Source organism: Bos indicus x Bos taurus, chromosome 10 (assembly GCF_003369695.1).
Source record: "Bos indicus x Bos taurus breed Angus x Brahman F1 hybrid chromosome 10, Bos_hybrid_MaternalHap_v2.0, whole genome shotgun sequence".
NCBI classification, from domain to species: Eukaryota; Metazoa; Chordata; class Mammalia; order Artiodactyla; family Bovidae; genus Bos; species Bos indicus x Bos taurus.
Window position 1 is genome coordinate 65,412,077 of NC_040085.1, and position 23,162 is coordinate 65,435,238.

General features: G+C 40.5%; 1 protein-coding gene across 1 annotated transcript in view; it reads left to right on the top strand.

Moving 5' to 3' along the window:
* DAAM1 (dishevelled associated activator of morphogenesis 1) overlaps positions 1-23,162 on the top strand; it is a 183,059-nt gene that overhangs the window by 121,300 nt on the left and 38,597 nt on the right. The window contains 12 exon segments of the mRNA XM_027554228.1: positions 4,588-4,659; positions 10,169-10,263; positions 12,203-12,536; positions 13,519-13,629; positions 13,746-13,849; positions 15,000-15,066; positions 15,288-15,405; positions 16,046-16,184; positions 16,474-16,532; positions 19,616-19,803; positions 20,282-20,581; positions 20,887-20,994. Coding sequence (XP_027410029.1) covers positions 4,588-4,659; positions 10,169-10,263; positions 12,203-12,536; positions 13,519-13,629; positions 13,746-13,849; positions 15,000-15,066; positions 15,288-15,405; positions 16,046-16,184; positions 16,474-16,532; positions 19,616-19,803; positions 20,282-20,581; positions 20,887-20,994 — 1,695 coding nt within the window.

Below are 23,162 nucleotides of genomic sequence, written 5' to 3' on the forward strand. Positions count from 1 at the left end.
CACAGAAATTACTTACCTTTCCTGCCAAAAGTCGTTTAAGGTAGTGAGTGAGTGAGGATTCAAATGCCTGTCTGTTGAAGGTGGTAGAAGTGGAGTACAATCAGCTTGGATTGAGAAAGAGATGACAGTGAAGTGAAAGACAGACTTGTCAACAAATAAATAATGCAGATTTTATTCTTATGGGCAAAATGGTACTGAGAAAAGCAAATGCACTGTTGAGCATTTAAAGAGGGTGGGGGAGGATCTCTTGAATTTTTTTTATTTTTAATAGCCACTGACCAGCAATATGGAGTGAAAAATGTGTCGGTTGGAAATGAAGTGAGGTTAGAAATAGACTATGTATTTCTTTACCTTTTAAATGAGTTAGTTAATTAGAGCCTGATTTATAAACAAAAGAAGAAAAAAGAAAAATTCAATATTCTTGAAGGTCCTTTGCACTGTACAAGTTCCCTTTTCTAGTGAAGAGTTTGTTTAGAATTTGAGATTGTAGGAGCAAAATGGAAAACCAAGAAAAGAGGTTAAAGCTGCATTTATTGCAGGTTGAAAGCAAAGGCAGAGTGTCCATCCAGCAGGAAATTTTGTCCATGAATACACTCTTATTGATGCCTATCAAGCTAAGGAAATAGGATGCATTGGATTAGAGAAATAATAAAATAATTAATGTTGAGATTTCCCCCCTCTAATTACCTTAGAAAGGAAGCAGCTGTTGCAAGTTAAAGGTTAACTGAGTCACTGAACAACATAATTTTTTAAATTATTGACTTTAGAAATTGAGCACTCTAAATATATTAATAGTAACAAATGATGTTTCACATAACATCTCAGTATTAGAGTCATGTAGAATCTTAGAGCTTATAGGTGCTTTGAAAAGTCTAGTCTCACCTCTTAATTTGAACAGAAGAAAAACAAGACCCAAAGATCTTCAAACTTAGCGGTAGGTGCTAATTGAATAAACCAACAAGTAAGTTCTTGAATCTCATCTTTGCATGGCCTATCTGGTCATTTTTCCACCATACCATCTCTCTGAATATAAGTGATGTTTGCAAATATTCTTGGAAACCAATTATCAGTGTAGAATTTAAGAACATAAAATGTTTATAATAATTCAATATCTAATAGATTATCTAATAGACCTTCTAAGGATAGACATATAACTTAAATGTTTATTATGTTTTCAAGAGGAAACAAAACTGGATATTAATGTGAATTATACATTCTTTTGTAGAATAAAAAGAGCATTTAATGTGATTGCTACAACTTGTATTTGCATAGGACAATCTTCTCTAAGTGTCTTTAAGAGTTACCTACTATCTATTTTAAAAGAGAGGGGGAAAGCAGTGTTTTTAAAGAATAGAATGAAGGCAATATTTTTGCTTATTTCCCATTAGAAAATTTCTAATGGAATCAGTGAAGTAGGTAGCCAAAAGTAGGGTTAGATGTATATCGTTTAGGGATGGTTTTGTTTATGATTTCAGTGTCTACAGGTGGTCAGTGCCATGGGCTTATCTCCATGAAGACAGACTGTAACATGCAGTGAATAACAGACAGGATAACAGGTTAGGGAGAAGCTTCTTAGTGTTGTCTGCATGCACAGATATAAAGATAAATGAGGTGTTGACAGAGGAGCAAAAGAGTTCCCACAGAAAGCCTGGAGAGAAGATTCAGAGGTAGCCCGGGTAAGACATCAGACCTTAGAATAATATCAGAAATGTTGAATGTAGCAAAAAGTAGCACTAAGGTTTAGGGAAAGGTGAACTCATTTTTATCCGCTAATCATATTTTAGTCTCTTACAGTGAAGTGGTGAAGAGTGAAAGAGCAGCTTTGCACTCAATATGTATTGCTTGTGATTAATCTGAGGTCTCGTTTTAGGAAAAGAGGTTGTCACGATTCTTCTCACTGCCTCTGAATTTCCAGCAGGACGACCTTTAGCAACTCATCTGTACTCCCTTTGCCTCTGTTTCCTCTTCAGCAAAATGAGTGTGATGACAGCTACCTCACAGGGTAGATTAAATGAAGATCACAGTGCTTAGCACAGTGTTTGATGCATGGGAAGAAGCTCTGTATGTGTTAGGATATTGCTGCTGCTTGCGTTACAAATACAGTGATACAGTTTGTACAGGCTTGTGTATTTTTCCATTTGTTTCTCTAGAACAAGTATATAGAACCAAAACAGATGGCCCAAAGAATAATATGTGTTAGAGGTTGGTAATGCATAGAACTCAGTTTCCTTCCAAGAATATTATACAAGTTACCCTTCCATCAGTGATCCCTTTCATGGACTTCTTAGGAGAAAGTCTCCCCCTTGGCAAGTCTTCACGTCCAGTGCTCTTTAGGGGACCTCCGAGAAAAATTAAATTCAGCTCCTTCTGGCCTGTGTCTCTGTATCACTGGAGACTCCAGCAGCCACACAAAGGAGGGGGAGATTTGGTTCACAGGTACGAGTTTGTCTTGGCTACTGTAGCGCACACACGTCTGTAGAGCACCAGGGAATCACACGGGGAAACTGAAGATGCATTGCTAAAATGAAGGACCCTGAGGATCACTATATCCCTGCTGGGGATATAGCGATAACACTTTGTATTTTTACGAGAAACTTCCACATACGTTAGCTCATTTGATTTTCTCAGCACTGAGGCATGTAAAATAAAATGAAGCTTTCTTCCCCTAATTTTGACTGCAGAATCTAGATCTACTCTTAATCCATTACAATTATTTTAAAAGCATTTTCAAAGTATAGAGAGTTTTCTCTGTGTATTAATCTTAAGCTTCTAAAATGATCTCTCTCCTGAAACCATGAATGTTAAACTTACAACAGTCTGTCATGGGACCCCAGACATGGGACGTGATTTTGTTGTAGTTTTGGAAATTTGCCCTAGTTTGAGGCAATAGAAAGATCTGGCGCCTTCTATTTCATTTTATAGGTTCAAATACCATTGAATATCACTGTGGGTTTTGGCTTGCTGAATACCTTGGTAGCAGTAGGGTTTTGCTAACTTTAATACATAATTTAAGAGGAGAGAAGGGTTCAGCATTTATACTCCCATTGTAGCTATTTTATTAACATGTTAAATAATAATCAGGGGCTGTTCTAAAAGCTCATCAAATTTCCTTAGCTTTTAAAAGCCATGAAAGTGAAATCCAGTCCAACTTCAAAGCCTCTGCTATAGCCTTTGTCCCCATCATCTGGCTTGTTCAATCTCCAGATGAAATTCATGCAAGTCCCTGAGTTTGGATATCAGTTACTACCAGCCTTTAAGGCACTGTGAGCAACAGTTACTTTGCCCCCTTCTTGTGACTACTTAAAGAAGAGTTTTGAAATTGTTTCTTTTATCTCACCAGAGTAGACCTGCCTAGAAAGATTTGTTTAGAGAAAGTTTGTTTCTTTTAAGTAAAGTATAGGACTGAAATGAATAGCCCTACCTTGAAGCCATTATTCCAAGGATGGGGATCCAGGCACAGTAAGTAGTAGTAGCTACTTCATTGTCCAGTACAGCTCTGTGTGCCTAGACCAGCACTTCTCCATGGAAACAAGAGGTATCAAGTGTACTAAGGTGCTCTCTGAATGTGAAGCTAGTGAAGAGCTGGAATTTTCCCCTTCAGGTTTGTTCTGTCACACAAATGACTTAGACCCATACAGGTTTGCATGGAAATCTCTCACCACAAGGCCATCTTCAAGTGGACTTGAGGCTCTGAGGGGACAGAGGCCACAGTCACCTGATTTGGGGGGAAGGTGTGGGCTCAGGCTGACAAAGATCTTCTATCCACGGAAGCCCTAGGGACTCTGGTGCTGACTTCAAGTCACCCTGGTTTGTAAGATGCAGCGATTTAGGAATCGGTTCCTGAATTCCTTGGGTTTCAGTTCTCTTCAGCTCAGATATTTTCTTCCATTACATTTTCTCAAACTCACAAGCTGTCACGGCATAAGGGCTGGACCTGGGACTGATGTGTGTTCATTTTGTTGTCTTTCATCCAATGTTGGGCTTTATTTTACCTCCTCATCTGAAACAATACCTAGTTTTGGTCACATCAAATGAGACCCTTCTTCAAAATATTTACTGTCTGCTGGAGCCTGAATAAACCAACTGCAAAAGTCTAGTTAACAACTGGCCAAATCCCATGGTCATTTTTAAAGACAGCTTCCCCTCTTTTGTGAGTTTCATCCAGACATGTAATCTGGCAGTAGTGTCTTTAGCGCCACACAGAACCTAGAGGTCCTTTGTGCTTGCAACAAACACAGTCAGTCTCCTTCCCAATGTTACTGCTCCCCTGAAGGAAAACAGCATCATCTTAACTGCATGTGGCTAAGTTCTCATTTCATCTCCCCTTGCTCCCTGGTTCAGAAAACGTGCCTTTGTCACACCTAATTCTGACTTCAGCACTATCTGTGGAGATTGGATCAGGAGTACCACCCTGGTCAAAGGGACATTCTGGTGATCTAAAGCCAACTTTTAAAAGACAAATATCTTACATCTCCATGTCTTCTAATGGTTTGTGTGGGCCATTGTCTAGAGGCTCTGGAAGTCAGATGTTTTTGTGACCATTGTGTATATCTGGTGGTATATCACTTTTTTTTTCTGTCTCTTTAGGACCAGGAAGAAAACAAGGGCGCAACAAGTTGGCCTGAGTTCTACATTGATCAGCTCAATTCCATGGCTGCTGTAGGTATCCTTTCTGTTCTCTGATGCAGTTTACAATGCAAGTTTAGTACAAAGCATGCAGTTGCATAATAAATTCACTTAAGTAAGAACTACCAAATATCATTATCTCTCCAGAGTCCATTCCAAATGTTCAGTGTTGCGGGAGAAACGGGAGGCAGGAGTGATACTTGGCAAAATGATTATTTTTCAGTATGTTTTACGTAAAATCAGCACATACTAAAATATAAGTGAGTTTAATGTTACTGGAGGAAATGTAATCATAAATCTGGCTTCTGTTCAGCTTTAACTTGCAACTGGTCTTATCAGTCATGTGGAACTTGGATAGGGCAACACCATTCTAAATGCTAATACCATTTAGAAATAGTACAATGAAACTATCCCTTCACTGTTCTCTCCCCCCCCTTTTTTTTTTAAAAACTGAGGGCTTTCTTGGGTTCTTGGTCTTATAGGGTACCGAAATATTCTTTTACTCATATAAATAATACAAAAAAAAGTTCCTGAAATAGGTGGTTTAATGAAAAGGCGTAATAGTAATAATGCTGAAATGTCCTTGGGAAATCTTTGGTAGGTGGATTTTTGATTTAGTAATTGCTAAAAAGGTGTTCTCAATGTCTAAAATGCACATTCCAGTCACATGGATATCTCTGCAGTGTCAAAGTTTTGAGCTGCTTGAGGGATCCAGCAAAGATACACAGCAGAAAGCACATCATCAGCATTTGAGTCTTAATAGCTTAAATCTTGTCCATGTTGATAAAAGTTGGAGGTTTCCCAGCAGAGCAGTCTTTGCTTCCGTGGGCACACTTCTGATTTTAAGAGTGTATCTGTCAGGTTCAACTTTGAGTTTACTCCATTCGAGCAGCTGACAACTTCCATGGTATTCTCTCTACCTCTCCCTTTCCTCCTGTCCCCAGGGTCCTTGGGGAGAATTCACTTCTTATCATTTAGAGCAAACATTCTAGATTGTCTAATATTTTGCTGCTGCTAAAAAAGTTAAAAACTGACTAGAATATGTGAATCATTCACACTTCTGCTAAACTTTCAGAGGCCTTGACTTTTCGTAACTTCCTCTTTTCTAGCTTTTCCTTTGATGAGGCTTCTTCTGCTGTCACACCATGAATAGAATAAACAGCCTGGCACATGTGAACAGAGCTGTATAAATTATAGAAGAAACTGCATAAGCTTTTTGCCCCAAGGGTTTCTCTAAAAGCACAGCAGAAAAGAACAGAAAGTAACCACCAAATCCTTCTACCAGGCATCCGACACAATGATGAGAAAAGAGTGATCTCAGCACTCATATGAATGTGTTAACAGAACATGAGGCTTGTGAGGGCCTTCGGGGATTTTCTCTCCATCCGCCTGAGCAATAATAATACAGAGCCATTTGCATTTCCTGCACGTAAAGGTTATTTCTGAAATCTTGTTCTTGGCTGTTAGGGGAAAAAAAGAGCTGTCAGGCAGGCTGTCTCTCTTTCTAATTAAGTCAGCCTTATTTGATGTCTAACATGGAAAGTTGTTCCTTTGTTAATGTATTCACTTCTATGAGTGGAGAAGTACGAAATAACTGGGTTTTTTCCTTTCTTCAAATTTTAGGGCAGTTTGGTTAATCCGTCCTTTAGTGACTTACTCCACGCCTTGTCTGCAGTTGGCCTGGCTTATTTCCTGTACTAGAAGGTCCCCAATGTGCCAGTTTGTAGCACTTCTTCAAGGGCCTCCCTTTTCCTTCATCCAGATCCTTGGACTACCTTTTGCTACATTCACACATCATCTACATTTCAATTATACTTGCTTCCTAGTCTAAAGCCCTCTCCGAGAGTATCTCCAGGCCCTTAAATGTTAGTGACTTTGCTCTTCTTTATGGACACGAGTGTGAGCAAACTCTGGGAGACAGTGAAGGACAGAGGAGCCTGGCAGGCTCCATGGGGGGTTGCAAAGAGTTGGACTTAGCAACTCAACAACGACAAATGCATTAAACACCTAGCAAAGCTTTCTTCTGCTCCTTGAAGAACAAAGCTAGCATCTTTTCAGGGTTAAGGGTAAAGGCATTATAACAATTGATGAAATAATCAGGCCTTAACACTTCTGCATCTATAAAGGAGCAAGGAGGTCTGATGAGACCAGAAACCCTTTGCTGAGTTTTCAAACCCTATTAAGTGGCCACCACCTCCTTAAAGGTCTTGCTAACCTCTCTGGAGAATTCCTCACAACGGAAATTCTGAGACATCATCTCTGGGGACTTGGAAAGGCACATGACTCCTCCTGGTCCTTTCCTGGCTTGGCAGCTAAGCTCTCTGGCTCTGCTTTGGGAATTGTTGAAGGGGTGTTTATCCACATCATCATCATCCATTGTCTTCAGCACCAGTAGCGGCTGCTGCTATTTAGCGTGCGCCATGTGACAGGCAGACTAACAGGCACTTTACATGCTGTTTTAAATCCTTACAAGCACCTTCTGCTCTAAGTGCTACTTATAGATAAGGAGTCTGAGACTCAGAAAGGTTACCTTGCCCAAGGTCATCTCATTTGGAAGTGGTAGATCGGGAATTTAAGCCTATCAGTCAAGCCTATCAGCTCAAAGACTCCTTTCCAGCTTGCCTCTCACTAACTAGGTTTTTAAAATCCTTTATCACTGTGGAAATCCCACCCACACCCCACCTCCCAGCTTTTCTGAGGTGGGACAGGCATCTGCAGAGTCTGATAAACAGTCCAGGTTGAGAACCGCAGCACTTACTGGTCTGTGAAGCCCTCTGTGGAACAAGTGCAGTTACTTTATGGAAGCCTCGTAACAAGAATTCTTTGTTCTTTAAAGGACCCCTGAGTGATCTGTTGGCTTTTAAAGAGTGAAAAACAGTTTAATAAAAGGAGAGCGTGTTCCAGAAGGGCCTGGACTTTCTTGGTGTGTGGCTTCTGTGTGCACTCTCAGGGAGCAAGGATGTGAGGTGATGAAGTTCTGTGTGCTTAGCGGGTTGGCTTATTGATTTCACACCAGTGAAACGTTTCAAAAAGAAGCTTACTTCCAGACTTTCCCAGCCAGGGATGGTTTCTATGCCTGGTTTGTACATCTTTCTCCTCCCTGCATGTCCCAGTGTAAACCTCAGCAGCTTTGACCGGAGGAGCCTCTGCTAGGACGCACTCTGTCCTTTGCCTGCCCCTCAAATGAGCAGAGATTTAGTAAGTGGTTAGCGCAGCCACGGAGGCCACCAGAGCCCTGTCCAGTGCATGCCAAGGTGCATCCTGGCTGTTTGGCGTAGCAGTCATCTTAGGAAATGTAAGCATATCCCCCTTTTCTATGAAAACTGCAAATTTAGACTTCTCCGTAAATGTGAAGCTTGAAAACTTGAGACTTCATATAAATTATTTTATTTTGAAAAGTCACTTTAGAATATCAGGTTCATCTACATAGAATCGATTTTCTCAATACAATAAACAATCTTAGATTCAATTCTAATTGTACTGTGCACAGAAAAGAGGATAATGTCTTCTGTTTTGAGAGGAAAGTAATAGTTCTTATATTGGGAAAGGAAATTCTAATTTAAATTTCTTTTCATAAAACTCCCAACTCCTCTAGGGAGAGACTTAATGTAGTCTGCCTTTATTTGGAGGTTCCCCCTTCCCCAAGATTGTTAAAAGGATAAATATGTGCATCTTTATTTGGTATTAATGAACCACAATAAGAAAGGTATGTAGTCTTTAATTTGGGAGGTTTGGGTGACTAAGCTTAGGAACAAGAAATAATGTTCATAAAAGTCTTGATCCTGGACTGCAGATTCAAAGTGATTGCTTGAGAGTCTAAACAAATTCAGCTGTGCCACAGGAGATTAAACGTACTTGGCTAGATTTGTGCTAAATTTTCCAGGATATGGGTCTCACAGAGCCATGAAGAAATTCATTGGCTATTTGCACACATAGCCTCTTCCCCTGCCATCCTCTGGTGACAGCTGTCAGGGCACATCTCTAACAAGAGGACAGCTTTAGCAGAAATAATTCAAGTATACAAAACAAGACTTTACTGATTTTTATTTCAGTTGCTATGAATGATACTGATATATGTTTGCTTTGAGCTTTACCCTCCTAAGTGTGAAGTCAAATTTAGGTTTTAGTTAACATTTAGTTACTTAATGCTTGTACTGTTAACGTGAAAAAATTAAGTAAAGTCACCCCTTGATGATGTGTGGTCCTGAAAGAAAGGGAGAGACTGTACCATTGAGACATATGAATAAGAGCCAAATGTTTTCTTCAATATCCCAGTCTGTTTCCCAACCACACATTTTATCAGAATAGGTAACAGGTAAAAACACTGAGACTGGACAAGCACATGTTAAAAGTAGGAAGAAGGCAAGGGACCTGTGGTTCTGTGGGTAGAGGCACCTAGGGCCTTAAGCCTTGGGATACTTTTAGTACCAGGCTTCCCTGGTGGCTCAGTGATAAAGAATTCACCTGCCAATGCAGAAGATGCGGGTTTTATACCTGGGTCAGGAAGATCCCCTGGAGGAGGAAATGGCAACTCACTCCAGTATTCTTGCCTGGTGAATTCCATAGACAGAGGAGTCTTCTGGGCTACAGTCCATAGGGTTGCAAAGAATTGAACACCACTTAGTGACTCAACAACAACAACTTTTAGTACACGTAGGTGACCATGAGGTAAAAGGAATGAAAACAACTTTTTGACAAGTCTGTGAATCTTACTAGCTTTCATGACTTTGTGATATCAACCGAGATCTGCTTCCTAGGGCCTTCTTTTTTGAAGTGAGGTCTGTAGACTGCAGCATCAGCTCCGTAAGGAGCTCAGTATCTTTGGCTTCACCTCAGATATACCAAATCAGGACCCGCATTTAGCTTCCCCAGGAAATTTGTATCCTTGTTAAAGTTTGAAAAGTACTGCTCTAGTCCTGGGTAGGAAGAGAACACACACTCTCTCTCTCTATACCCTGATTTCCAAATGATGCTGAATCATTTCTAAAACTTAAGCATTTACTCTGAAGGAATTGTCTATCTTTGTGTCAAGTCGAATTTAATCATTCTTCTTAAAAATAATTTGATGTAACAGAAAGTGTAAAAGATTACACTTTTTGGCTGAGGAATGAGAGAGATAGCATGGGAAGATTGCTGCCTGCTTCTGTTTGATAGTATGATAATATTATCTCATTGTCAGAATGTTATATTTAACTACAAGTCTAATCTTTCTATCAAGTATAAATAGTAATATCTTCATCAGAGTGTAGTTATAGAATAGTTAGTTATATAAGTGTTTGGAAAGCTTAATCTCTACTAAGATTTCTCAACACTTTCTTAAAACTTTATTTAAATTCAAAAGAACTAACTTGGAGTAGAATGAATTTGTGGAATTCTTGGTGCTTTTGCTCTACACACTGGCTTATAGTAAATCTCAGTCATAGTCTCATTTGATTGTTTGTATTAAAAGTGATAGTAGCATGTACTCTGGGGGCTTGTTTTGCTTGTGCCATAATTAAAACATATAATTTAAAGAAGTTACTTTATAATTTTCTTTGCATAGAGAAAATCTCTCCTGGCTTTAGAGAAAGAAGAGGAGGAAGAGAGAAGTAAAACTATAGAGAGTTTGAAGACAGCACTAAGGACGAAACCAATGAGGTAATGTTTTGCTAGGCAGCATGTACTGCTTGTCTCTTTTTCTTCTTTTCTACTTTCTTCCTCTTTTCTTTTTTCCCTTCCTTTTTCTTAATTTTTCTGCAATAGCCAAACTTTTGGGGTAGTCTTAAAATAAAAACATGTAATTAAACCATGGATGAAAGACCTTACATATTGAACATTCACTAAATTATTTTTCTTCAATTAAAAAAGATGTAGACAGGCATGAAGATGGCTAAAGTTAAAAATGGCAGACTAACAAGTGTTGGTACAGATGTGGAGAAATTGTAACCCTCATTCATTGATGGTGGGAATATAAAATGGTGCAACCACTTTAGAAAACAGCTAGACAGTTCCTTAGAATATTAAACGTTACGTTGCCATATGAACCAAACAGTGTTGCACCTTCTTGATATATAGCCAAGGGAAGTGAAAATATGTCCCCTAAAACCTTATATGTGAATTTCAGCATTATATATAATAGCCAGAAATGGAAGCTATCCAAATTCTATCAACTGATGAATTCATAAGTAAAATGTGATATATCTATATAATGGAATACTTTTCAGCCATAAAAAGTAGTGGAGTACTGATGCATGCTACAACATGGATGGGCCTTGAAAATATTTATGCAAAGTGAAAGAAGCCAGACACAAAGGGCCACATATTGTATGATTCCGTTTATATGAAATATCCCCAAAAGGCCAATCCATAGAGACAAAAAGATAAGTGGTTGCCTGGGGTTAGAAAGAGAGGGAAATGTTCTTCTAGGGTTGATTAGGAAGGGATAATGGTTTTCTTGGGGTAATTAAAATGTTTGAAAATCAGATAGTGACCATGGTTGTACAACCCTGTGAATATATTAAAAATCACTGAATTATAATTTTGAAAGTATGGATTTTATGGCATGTGAGTTATTGCTCAGTAAAACTGTTATAAAAGAGGGATTATCATCTACTGTATGCCTCCCACACCTTTATTAACACCTTTAAGGTTTGGTAGGATATGGGGTGCTTACAGGTGCATTTCATTAGAACAAGATCTAGCTTGGCTAGATCTTGGTCACATGGTTGGATGAAATGACTGGAAAATAAAGATTCCCTATATTTGACTATAAAATGATAAGAAAAATCTTCTGATTTCTCAAAAATTATATACAGTTGTATGACAGAAGTTTTCTAGCCTATTCTAACTGTTTTCCTCTGTATATGTGTTCCAAATTCTGAGATGTTAGTGGATGCCCAAGGCTAAATAAGTTTGGAAATTTCTGGAGTAATCTAGGTTTTGTTACTTTGAACTTTTCAAAAGGCTTAACCTGCAGATGTACCTTGTGAATTATTCTCATTGATTGACTTTAAAAATATTAGTATATAGTAATCAAGTATTGCTTTTATTTGTTTTATATATTGGGATTCCATATAACATGTCATACTAAAGGAGGGCTTTGCTATGAAACCTTAGGAAAATAGACTATCATTTGGCAAGTAAATACCCTGGAGTTTAGGGATGCTTTTTGATTTTCATTGGTGTGGGGCATGCTTGAGTCAGTGGTCAACACTTAAACGTGCCTGGAGACTGGATGCTATCCTAACACAGGATCAGCAGATGACTTTAACCTAAGGCAGATATCTGAGTGTCTTCTTGTTCCTCGTTTCCTATGGTTATAAGGTCTGTTAATTGGTTGTTTATATCAACTAAGATCTTTTCTAACTCAAATGGAGATTTTTTTTCACACTTCTGGTTAGACCTGACCATTGGGTCTATGCCAAGGAAGAGGCCTCCAATTAAGAAGACTTCATCAATGTAAGCCTTCTGTTACTTTAGGAACTGCATCTTCTTACTTTCTCTTGACCACCACCCCCCTAAACTTTTCTCTTAAGGGCTATTAAAGAATTCCAAAGAGACTTAGGTCTGATGCACTTTAACCCTCTTCTCATGATAGGTTTGTAACCAGATTCATTGACTTGGATGGCCTGTCATGTATTCTCAACTTTCTAAAGACCATGGACTACGAGACCTCAGAGTCTCGAATACATACCTCTCTCATTGGATGTATAAAGGCGCTAATGAACAACTCTCAAGGTCGGGCTCATGTCCTGGCTCATTCTGAGAGTATTAATGTTATTGCTCAGAGTCTGAGCACAGAGAACATTAAGACGAAGGTGGCCGTGCTGGAAATCTTGGGCGCTGTGTGCCTGGTTCCCGGGGGCCACAAGAAGGTTCTGCAGGCCATGCTGCACTACCAGAAGTATGCCAGCGAGAGAACCCGCTTTCAGGTGGGTGCTGCCATGCCACATCTTCATTCCTGCCTCATGACAGGTGCCTTTCCTGGCCTATGGGTGGTGGTGGTGGGGAGGGTGCCTAACTTGAAATCTCCCCCTGTGGTGAGCATTCATATGTGGCTTCAAATATTTCCTTCCTCTTGGGTAAAGAGTAGAATATTCTTTCTGTAGTTGGTCATATGGGGTTGTGGATTTCCAGTAGTCCTCCCCTCTTACCTGCAGTTTTGCTTTCCACAGTGCTAATGACCCGTGATCAACTGCTGTTTCAAAGTATTAAATGGAAACGTCTAGAAATAAACAATTCATAAGTTTTAAATTGTGCAGCTGTTGTGAGTAATGTGATGAAATCTCATGCCATCCTGCTCCGTCCCTTCCAGGATGTGAATCATCCCTTTGTCTAGAATACCCACAATTTATACACCACCCAGCTGGTAATGAAGGAAAAAAACAAAGTCTATATAGGAGAATATAAAGGGTTCAGTACTACCCACAGCTTCAGACATCTACTGGGGATGTTAGAACACATCCCTTGTGGAGAAGGGAAGACTGTTGCACTGAATTTAAAAATGTAGCCCTCCCTCCTTTCTACACATTATATAATACACTTTTCAGTCCACTAAATGGGTGTTCTCTGAAAATTTTACAGATTGCCAGTCTTGATTTAGGATCAATATAAACAGTGAAATTATGTCACCATGTTTTTTATACTCAGAAAAAGCAAGTTAAATTAACGAAGCATAACCTTTTGTGTTAATACTTTGTACACATGTATGTATAAACATATATGATGTAAGAATTTTGAAAGTAGAGTTTTTAGGACTAATCTTAAGGGAAAAAGGTAGCTTTCTATGGATCAATGTAATTTTGACTCAACACAAGGTTTTAAAAATTAACTTCTGAGTATTAAAAAATTAATAAAATGAGTGTAAGGTAGTAACTATTCAGTCCTTTGTTTTCGTATTTGTATCCTTGGTAGACGTTAATTAATGACTTGGACAAGAGCACGGGGCGGTATCGAGATGAAGTGAGTCTTAAGACTGCCATCATGTCCTTCATTAATGCAGTGCTAAGCCAAGGCGCAGGAGTGGTAAGAGCCTTCTGTGTCACAATCTAAAACATATTATTAAAGAACAATTAAAAAATACTTACAAGTATGTTCTCTAAAGAGCTTAAAAATGTATTCCATCACCCTTCTACTTTCAGGAAAGTTTGGACTTTAGACTTCATCTTCGCTATGAATTTCTGATGTTGGGAATTCAGCCTGTAATAGATAAATTAAGGGAACATGAAAATTCAACATTAGATAGGTAAGTCACACTGTTACGACAGGAGATAGCTCATGTGTTTTCCATGTGTGTAGTGCCAGTCTGAACTACTTGTGACCTAAGGAACTTGTACCAGAATGTTAGACCAGGTAATGATGTTTTTATTAGTAAGACTTCCTGCATGAAAGAAGCAGCAGATTGTGTAGAGAACTTAGTGTAGGTTTTGAGATTAAACAGGAATCCATATCCTAGTGCTGCTGCCTACTTGCTATGTGTTCTGATCCAGTTACTCAATTTTTGTGAACCTTACTGTTTCTATACCTGAAGAAATATGATGATGATGACACTATCTTTAAGGGCTCTTATGAAATGTTACTGTAAAACATGTGGAATCACATGGCATCTTTGATAGATATTCTGTGAATGTTAATATCCACTTCCCTGTTCCTTTGCTTGTCTGCAAATTTTACGATTTCTAACATAACCTACAAGTTTTCAGATCTTTCCTTCTACCACTCTTCTCCCTCATTCATGCACGCCACCATGCTTCTTTTCTTAATAGTCTATGATCATGTAGACTTGCCGCAGGGCATTTGCACCTGCTGTTTCCTCAGCATTAAAAGATTGTCCCACAGATGTCCAAATTGCTTGTTCCTGCGCAGCGAGATCTTGCCCAGTCGCTGTGTTCACATTCTTTACCTTACCGCACCTCCATCATTCTCTACTCCCTTTACCTGCATGTATTTGTCTCCATAGAACTAATCATTCCCAGTATCAGTAGTTAGGGGCTCAGTAAATATTTGTATGAATAAGTAAAAGGCATGACCATTGCTTTGTAATCTTTAATTCAGTGGTCAAGCAAGTTACTTATATGGACTTATTTTTCCATGAAGAGATTCTGTGAGTAGAATCTGGATTTGGTTGCTTTTGGATTGTAAACTTTTATGAATTGTCTTCTACGTGCCAGGCCTCCTAGGCTTTTAGATTTGTCTCTTGTAATGATCTCATTTCAGATAAATGGTGTCTTTTTTCCTTAGCACATAGTTAAGGGAAGGCATTTTAATTCTGTTGTGATACTTCTTTTAGAGATATCTCTGAAATTTTAGGAAAGGTCTTAGTATTTATGTCCTGATTCCTATGTGCCTGTGTTTATAGGATGTTCTACTTTTAATAAATTGTCTTTGTCTTTCAGGCATTTAGATTTTTTTGAAATGCTCCGAAATGAAGATGAGCTAGAATTTGCCAAAAGATTTGAACTGGTACGTATACTTACAATTATTCTGTTTTGACTCGGCAGCTCACAAATTTCCCTGTTGTAATGTGTGTCATAGAGTTGTGTAATGTAAGAGCAAAATCACATTTCTGTTTTGCTACCTAAGTGGCAGGATTAGGTTCTATTTACCTTGGATTTGCTTACCTTACCTTGTAGGAATTGAAGAACTTGAATGCTTGATTTAGATTTCTTTTCTATATGAAACAGGTTCACATAGACACAAAAAGTGCTACTCAGATGTTTGAGCTGACCAGGAAGAGGCTCACCCACAGTGAAGCTTACCCTCACTTCATGTCCATCTTGCACCACTGCCTCCAAATGCCTTGTGAGTGTTTGTGATTTACATGTGTTTGTGAATGTTGGGACATCATTCAGAGGTCTCTGTCATCTGAACAGTGTGGCTTAGGTTGGGTGCACACCAGGGATTCCAAACCTCGGTTTTGTGACAGCCCAGTGTGTCTGCGGGCTTCCCTGGTGGCTCAGTGGTAAAGAACTGGCCTACCGATGCAGGAGACACGGGTTCCATCCCTGGATCAAAAGATCCCCTGGAGAAGGAAATGGCAACCCATTCCAGTATTCTTGCCTGGGAAATCTCATGGGCAGAGGAGCCTGGTGGGCTACAGTCCATGCAGTTTCAGAGTCAGACATGACTTAGTGACTAAACAACAACAGCAAAGTTGTTGCACAGTTTAAGGGGTGTTGCAAAGCTCTCAGAATAAAATGAATTATACCTTGCTTTGATTTTAAAAATAAATATATGCCTTACAACACATGTACAAGGGGATAAAAAGTACCTCTCAATCATGTAAATGATCAGTGATCATTGAGTGTCAGATTCCAGATATTTGGGAAGGGTGGTAAACATCTGTCTGGTTCTATGACTCTGGTGGGTGACCCCTGTTGAAAAATATTCATTAAAGTTTTGAAACCACTTGAAGTATTTCCACTGTTCTTTTCTTTTTTAGACAAGAGAAGTGGCAACACAGTTCAGTACTGGCTACTCCTAGACAGAATTATACAGCAAATAGTTATTCAGAATGACAAAGGTCAAGACCCTGACTCCACACCTTTGGAAAACTTTAATATCAAGAATGTCGTCAGGATGTAAGTTGCTTCTTTTTGCTGCCCTTGAGATAACAGCAACAATGTAAGACATTTGTTTTATCTTACTTCAAAATAGCAGTTGGGAGAACTAAAGTGTTCTGGAGGTCAGATATGATGAGTTCCTATATGTATACATGTAATATATATGTGTAACCTCTGGATTTAAAATGGGTCTCAAGCATGCTGAGGACTTGCTTTGTGTTAAACAATTTTTGTACCTAGAGAGCATGCATTTAGCAGTCGGTCTTTTGTGCTTTTTGTAATGAATGCTCCTTTAACTTTTATACAGGTTGGTTAATGAAAATGAAGTTAAGCAGTGGAAAGAACAAGCAGAAAAAATGAGAAAAGGTAAATGATGAGGTCCTGACAAGAAAAAAGGTGGTGTTACTGGTTATTGGACAGCTCTCCTTACTGTATATTTTAGAAATTTGCACTGATGCTTCTTATTGACATTGGTGCATAAACAGCCTTTTCCCACCATCATGTCTTAAGGGCAGTGCCTAGTTTTTCTTGAATCAGACTATCTTAGTTGTCATGTTGATTCCTCAATATTTTATCCTTTTATTATAATGATCTGCATTTTTTAAGCATGTGCTGTTCAGTATTCATTAATTCAGATTTTCTTAACTACCGTTCATGCCAACCTTCCTCATAACTGCTCTTTAAAGCACACTGGATTTTAAGAAATATAATAAGGGACACCCAGGGATTACCCAGAATTTTAAAAGCAAAGTTCAAGCCACTTGGTTTCAGCAGTCCAGTTCTCCAGTTGACCTTAATTTGGCACCAGTTACAAAAAGAGAAATCATGCAGAAAATCACTGACCATTGTAGACGTACATGTTATGAAATGTTAACAGGCCAGCTATTGATGAGTGTCTCAATATGTCTTTGATATCAACACTTAGCATCAAGTAACTTGGGGGTCATGCCCATCACCATGACAACAATTCACAGAATGGATGGAACTTTTCTCCTCCTTAAAAATTAGCAAGTTAAAGTTGGACCCTTTGAGAAAACAGTCATACTCCTGGCCACTACTCTTCATTATGCTGGCACACTGACTTCCTTTTCCCTATCCAAGTGATGCATTCACACCAGTGACATACAATAGCACTCGCCTCGATATTCAATGTGTTGAAAAGCTAGTCCACAAGATGCTGAAGCATTTCCTTTCCTCATATCACATTTTGTCCATTGAGCAGAAAAGCAGTCTCACCACTGGTACTGGAAAATACAGAATATGAAGTTCTATTATATTATGGGTTCCTCGTATGAATTCAGATTGGTCTTAAATAAGTGAGGTTGCACATACATTTTTATAAATTAATTCCGGAAACTGCTACAGAAAGAATAGAGACACTGGTTTACCCTAACTTGTAGGGTAAAGAGAGAGTTACACCAGAGAAGATGGTCAATGAATGAGTGATGTTTTGGGGATATACCCTGAAGACTAAGGTGTGTGAGTTGAAGAGAGTACTTAGGACATAAGCCTGGGAGTCATTCATGTAGCAGGAATGTCCTGAATGGCTGCCAGGTCAAGTGCTATACTGAGCTCTGGGTCTGAGTCTCAGACTGCCCCTGACTGCTATGTGAGTAGGCTAAGTCCTTTACTCTTCCAGTCTATCTCTACAAAGTCAAGCTTGAACCTAATAGGGTTGTTATGAAGATTAAATGAAAAATACAAGGACTTTAGCATAGAGCCTGGCATTTATTACTTGCCTAATAAATGGTAGAGGGCTTCCCTGATGGCTCTGCAGTAAAGCATACAGTTGCAATGCAGGAGACCATCTACAATGCAGGAGACGTGTGTTCGATCTCTGGGTCAGGAAGATCCCCTGGAGAAGGAAATGAGAACTGACTCTAGTATTCTTGCCTGGGAAATTCCATGGACAGAGGAGCCTGGCTGTCTACTGTCCGTGGCATCTGAAGACTTGGACATGACTTAGCAATTAAACCACCACCAATAAATGGTAGAAAGTTTTGTAGGATTTAAGCAGTTGAGGTGGTGCTACAGGAAATGGCCGAGGTCAGTCAGAGGAAAGTTCCTAAGCCCTGTCCCTTATCTATAGAATAGACTCCTGGAATGGGATCTGGGGGTTCTGAAATGTTAAAGTGTCTCAAGTGGTTCTGAGGCTTGGTCAGATTTGTCAAAGGCTAGTGACGACTGAAGTGACTTAGCAGCAGCAGCAGCAGCAGTGACCAGTGATAGGAAGTCAGGTCTTAAACAGTTGTCAAAGAGGAATGAACTGGAGATAAAAGAAGGAAAGGGAGATACAGTGGGGTAGTTTTTAGATGTTGCTGAAGAAGTCAGGGAAGCATCCGTAGAGTGGTAGATGTAGGTTGATGGTTGTCTTAACTCCAAGGCTGGTAAAATCCAAGGAGTTTAGTGACTTGAACCCTTCTCTGCAAACTCTGACTTTGGAGGACTCAGAAGAGAGAAAGTAAGAGACAGAGAGAAAGCAAGTATTTAAATGTGTTATCAAATTCAGAAACAGAGCCCAACACTGTATAGCTCTGTCCCAGTGGGTTCTATCTCTAATGGATTTATTGATATAAAAAGACTAGGGATTGGGACCAAGTATTTGAAATAAAAATGTGCAGCCTAAACCTCATTCGTCCTCTTTTCCAAAGAGCATCACTCTTGTCAGTGCTAGAGGCAGCATAAGCAAACGTTATGCAGAATGGGATGCATTGTTCCATTATAGCAGGACTGGGGGAGTCAGTGGAACCACAGCTAAGAGCTAAAATTTTTCTTCTCTTAGGGTTCTCATGCTCAGCAGGTAATCCTGCCCTGAAGGTGTTTAATGCTGAGATGATAAAATTTGCCCTTCCAAATTTTAATAATTGTTGTGCCAGAGCATACAGCACTTCAAGTCCAAAGGGCCCTCGAGGGGAGTGGGAGCAATGGCTTCACGTTGGGACAAACCTTGGGTCTGGCAGCCGCACTTCCTCCCAGAGCAGGATCCTCCCTTTCAGCCCCTCCACTAGTTGGACCTGAGCCAGCAAACCTAGCTAATGAACACTGGCCTTCTCTCGTTCCCATTTTTAAGTTGTGAAAAGAAGTCCTATTAATAGTCACTTTCCATAGGGTGACTAAAGGACCATTTCTAGGACAGAATTCTGAACTAAATACCAAGCAGGCTGTGTTCACCTCCACAGACAGCTGCCCATGCTCGTGTCCCCTCTTTGACACTGTGACTGGAGGGCCTCGTCCGCCTTCTACAGATGCAGTTGATAAAGTTGTTCATGCAAAGCCCCCTAAGCACGAGCACCATTGAGCCCATGAGTTGCTCCCTTCAATAGAGAAGAGGAATGATATTTGCCTAATAAAGAGCCTCCCAGTCAACCTCAGTCAATTTTCTGTTTGGAGAAAAATGCTTCAGCTTTGAAGAGTATACCATTTTCACGTCCAATTGTTTTCCTGTGTAGAGCACAATGAGTTACAACAGAAGTTGGAAAAGAAAGAGCGAGAATGTGATGCCAAGACCCAGGAGAAGGAAGAGATGATGCAGACCTTAAATAAAATGAAAGAGAAACTGGAAAAAGAGACCACCGAGCACAAGCAAGTGAAGCAGCAGGTGGCGGACCTCACGGCCCAGCTGCATGAGCTCAGCAGGGTAAGGCCACCGGCCCAGGGCCAGGTCTCCATGGCTGGGCAGCTGCTGATGCCTCACTCAGCCCGGAGCCCCATCCTTACGTAGTCAGCTCTGTGGGCAGGAAGAGAGCCTGAACCTTCTCCTGACCCACCACAGTGGTTATACAACCTGCTGCCTCTGCTGACCCTGCACATTAGCAGAGATGGTTGAGGGTATTCGTTCTCCAATGCAGATCCTCTCACAAGAGTGAGGAAATCACATTAGCTTCTTAAAATGAAAACTTGTTATCATCAAAATCAAACTGGAGGATGGTACCAGTAGTGAGAGGTGTAGAGCACCATGTACAAGTCCATTTGGCTCAACTGCCCTTAAAGCCCACAATCTCAGATGTGTGAATTTCTCTATAACATACATGGTAGGCAGAGTTTCAGACTCTCACAATCGTCCAGTGAATTTACTTCTCCCATTGATCTTGCCTTTTCCTATTTTTATTTTTCAGAGGGCTGTCTGCGCGTCACTCCCAGGTGTATCCTCACCTGGAGCCCCCGGGGGACCCTTTCCTTCCTCTGTGCCAGGGTCTCTCCTCCCTCCCCCACCACCCCCACCTCTGCCAGGTGGAATGGGTCCTCCTCCGCCTCCTCCCCTCCCCCCAGGAGGCCCCCCTCCTCCCCCAGGGCCTCCTCCCTTGGGGGGAATCATGCCACCTCCTGGTGCCCCCCTGGGTCTGGCACTCAAGAAGAAGAACATTCCTCAGCCCACAAATGCCCTGAAATCCTTCAACTGGTCTAAGCTGCCTGAGGTAAGCCGTTTGTTCACATTTGCCATCTCATGGACTGCGTTAGCAGCCTACTGTGTTGTCCCTGACAGGGAGACAGCCCTGTCTCTCCAATGGTTTCATTTTCTCACATAGACTTGGGGTTCTCACTAGCTCAGATTTAAGTGATAAAGCTTCTGAAATAAATGACATGTTATTTAAAGCCAGCTCATTCTGAGCATCTGGTAAGCGAAAAAATTGGGAGAGCAGCACTTTAAAAAAAAATAACTGCATCTGTTCTTTTTGTGTCTAACTATAAACCCCAGCACTTATTAACTTGATGTTTGCAGAACAAACTGGAAGGAACAGTATGGACCGAGATTGATGATACAAAAGTCTTCAAAGTTCTAGATCTTGAAGACCTGGAAAGAACTTTCTCTGCTTATCAAAGACAACAGGTAAGAGCTTGTGCCCTCCAGATGCTGAAACAGTTAAGAAGTTCATGTTCTTGTGCATGATCCCTGGGCCATCTGCCTTAACCATACTGTGATGGGCATCTTAAGTCGAGGCCATTTGGTCTACCCTGAAATGTCCCTGCAAATAGCATAACACTTGGGGCTGCATGTGTGACTAGGTGCCTGTGTGTGTGTGTGCGTGCACGTGTGCATGTGTGTACATGTTGAAGGCATACAAGCTCCTTGTTGGAGAGAATCGTAGTCTGGTGTGTGTCTACAACCTTGTCTCCACTGGTGGAAGGAGTCTGTATCTTCTTGTCACTTGTGCTTAGTCACAGGGGTCGCCAGGTGAAGATATTAGTAGAAGAATTACCTAACTTGTAGTGTGACCTCCCAGTGTTCATTTCTGAAGCTGTTTTAGTTATACATATATATCTCAAGGGGTTATTATCAGAAATGGAGTGCCTTTTTTATTTTTAGGACATTTTTGTTTTCTTTTTTTTAATGATGTTGTGTTTTATTTCTACTGTACAGCAGAGTGACTCAGTTATGCATATATTTATTCTTTTTCATATTCCTTTCCATTATGGTTTGCAACAGGGTATTGAATATGCTCCCTGTGCTATACAGTAGAACATTGTGATAGGGCTGTTGAGTAGAAGGAATCTTCAAAAGTCTGGGCGATGGGAAGTGACTATAAGTCGGCAGCTAGATAGAACCTAGGGGGATGTTTTTACTCCATCAGGAATATGATCAATTCAGAAGTGCAGCCGTGAAGGCTGAGCAACTGTGGAGATGGCAATGGGACAAACAGGACCCGAGGCACTTCTGAAAAGTGAGCAATGTGATGGTCATGAGAACGTGTGATTTGATGTGGCCAAGTAGGCAGCATCATGTCGTGAGCACTGGTCACATCTGTGTGGTACCTTTCACTCCTCCAGAGGACATCTTAGTAGAGTTCACAGCCAAGTGGCTTGGTGCCAAGAGTCTCAGAAAAACAAGGAAAAGGTAGAGTGGGGTCTTAGTCAATGGGAGATCTGGGAAGGGGAAAAGTGAGTCCCAGAGCATAAGGAAAAAAGCTCTTAAGAGTGACTGGGGGAGAGAAAGGCTGAGGAGGAGCAGACTGCATCTTGAACAGGAAGAGGCAGAGGCCAGGCGTCTGTGCAGGGGCTTTCCTCAGGCTTTACCCGGAGGGCCTTACCTCCTGCGTGAATCACGCCCAGGGTGGAGCATCCTCAGACAAGCAGCAGACTTCCTAGTCTGCTGAGGCTTGGCCTGGTTCCCAAGAGTGTCTCAGAACAGAACTGCCAAGCCCTGAGGGAGAATAGGGACTGAGGCTGGAGAGAAACAACATCTGAGGGTTTTCTTTTTCAAAATGGCCTTTGATGAAACTAAAATTGAGAAGGAAAAGTAGTATGTCTTTTAGCTAGAATATTTTCCCTTAAGTGAGGGAACACTTCCTTGTGGTACCCTTTATGCTATTTTAATAAAGTACAAAAATGCAGGTGGTTGCCTGCCATGACAGCATGACTCCAAAATAGGAGCTCTCAGCCTGGCCTCCACAAAAGTATGAAGGCAAACTTGTGCAGTGTCATACATGCCAAATAAAGGAAAATGAAGAAAAAGAAGATAGGACGTTGTCCAGTTGAAAGCAAGATACCTCATCTTTCAAGGGCCAAACAAAGGATGTGTCGAGAGCTCTTGCATGGCTGGTACTTGCACCATACTCACTGCAGAATGGTCACAACAGGCCTCTTCCACCCTCTCACACACACTCTCTCTCTCTGCTATCCCAGGAAGGTTTATTCTGGGCTCTTTAGGACATTTTAGCCAGTTTCCAGTAGATTCAAATACTCTTCTGACTTCATCGCACATTCCATTGATTCCCTACTTCAGTTTCAGTCATTAATACTGGCCCATTCTGGTTGCCTAAGATGAAGGTTTGGGAACTTAGAGAAGTAAATAAAAGGAAGAGAAAACAGCATCTATTCAAATGATGCTATTCAAGTCTGAGCTTGTGGATCACATTTACTGTGAAGGCAGGTGGTTGAAAGACCCAAGTTTACAAGACTCATAATTAACTGCCTTTCAACAGAAGGTGCAGAAGGATGCTGCCAAAATGCTCTGGGACAAATATGTGGACAGCTCTCAAGAGCTCCAAGAGACAGGGT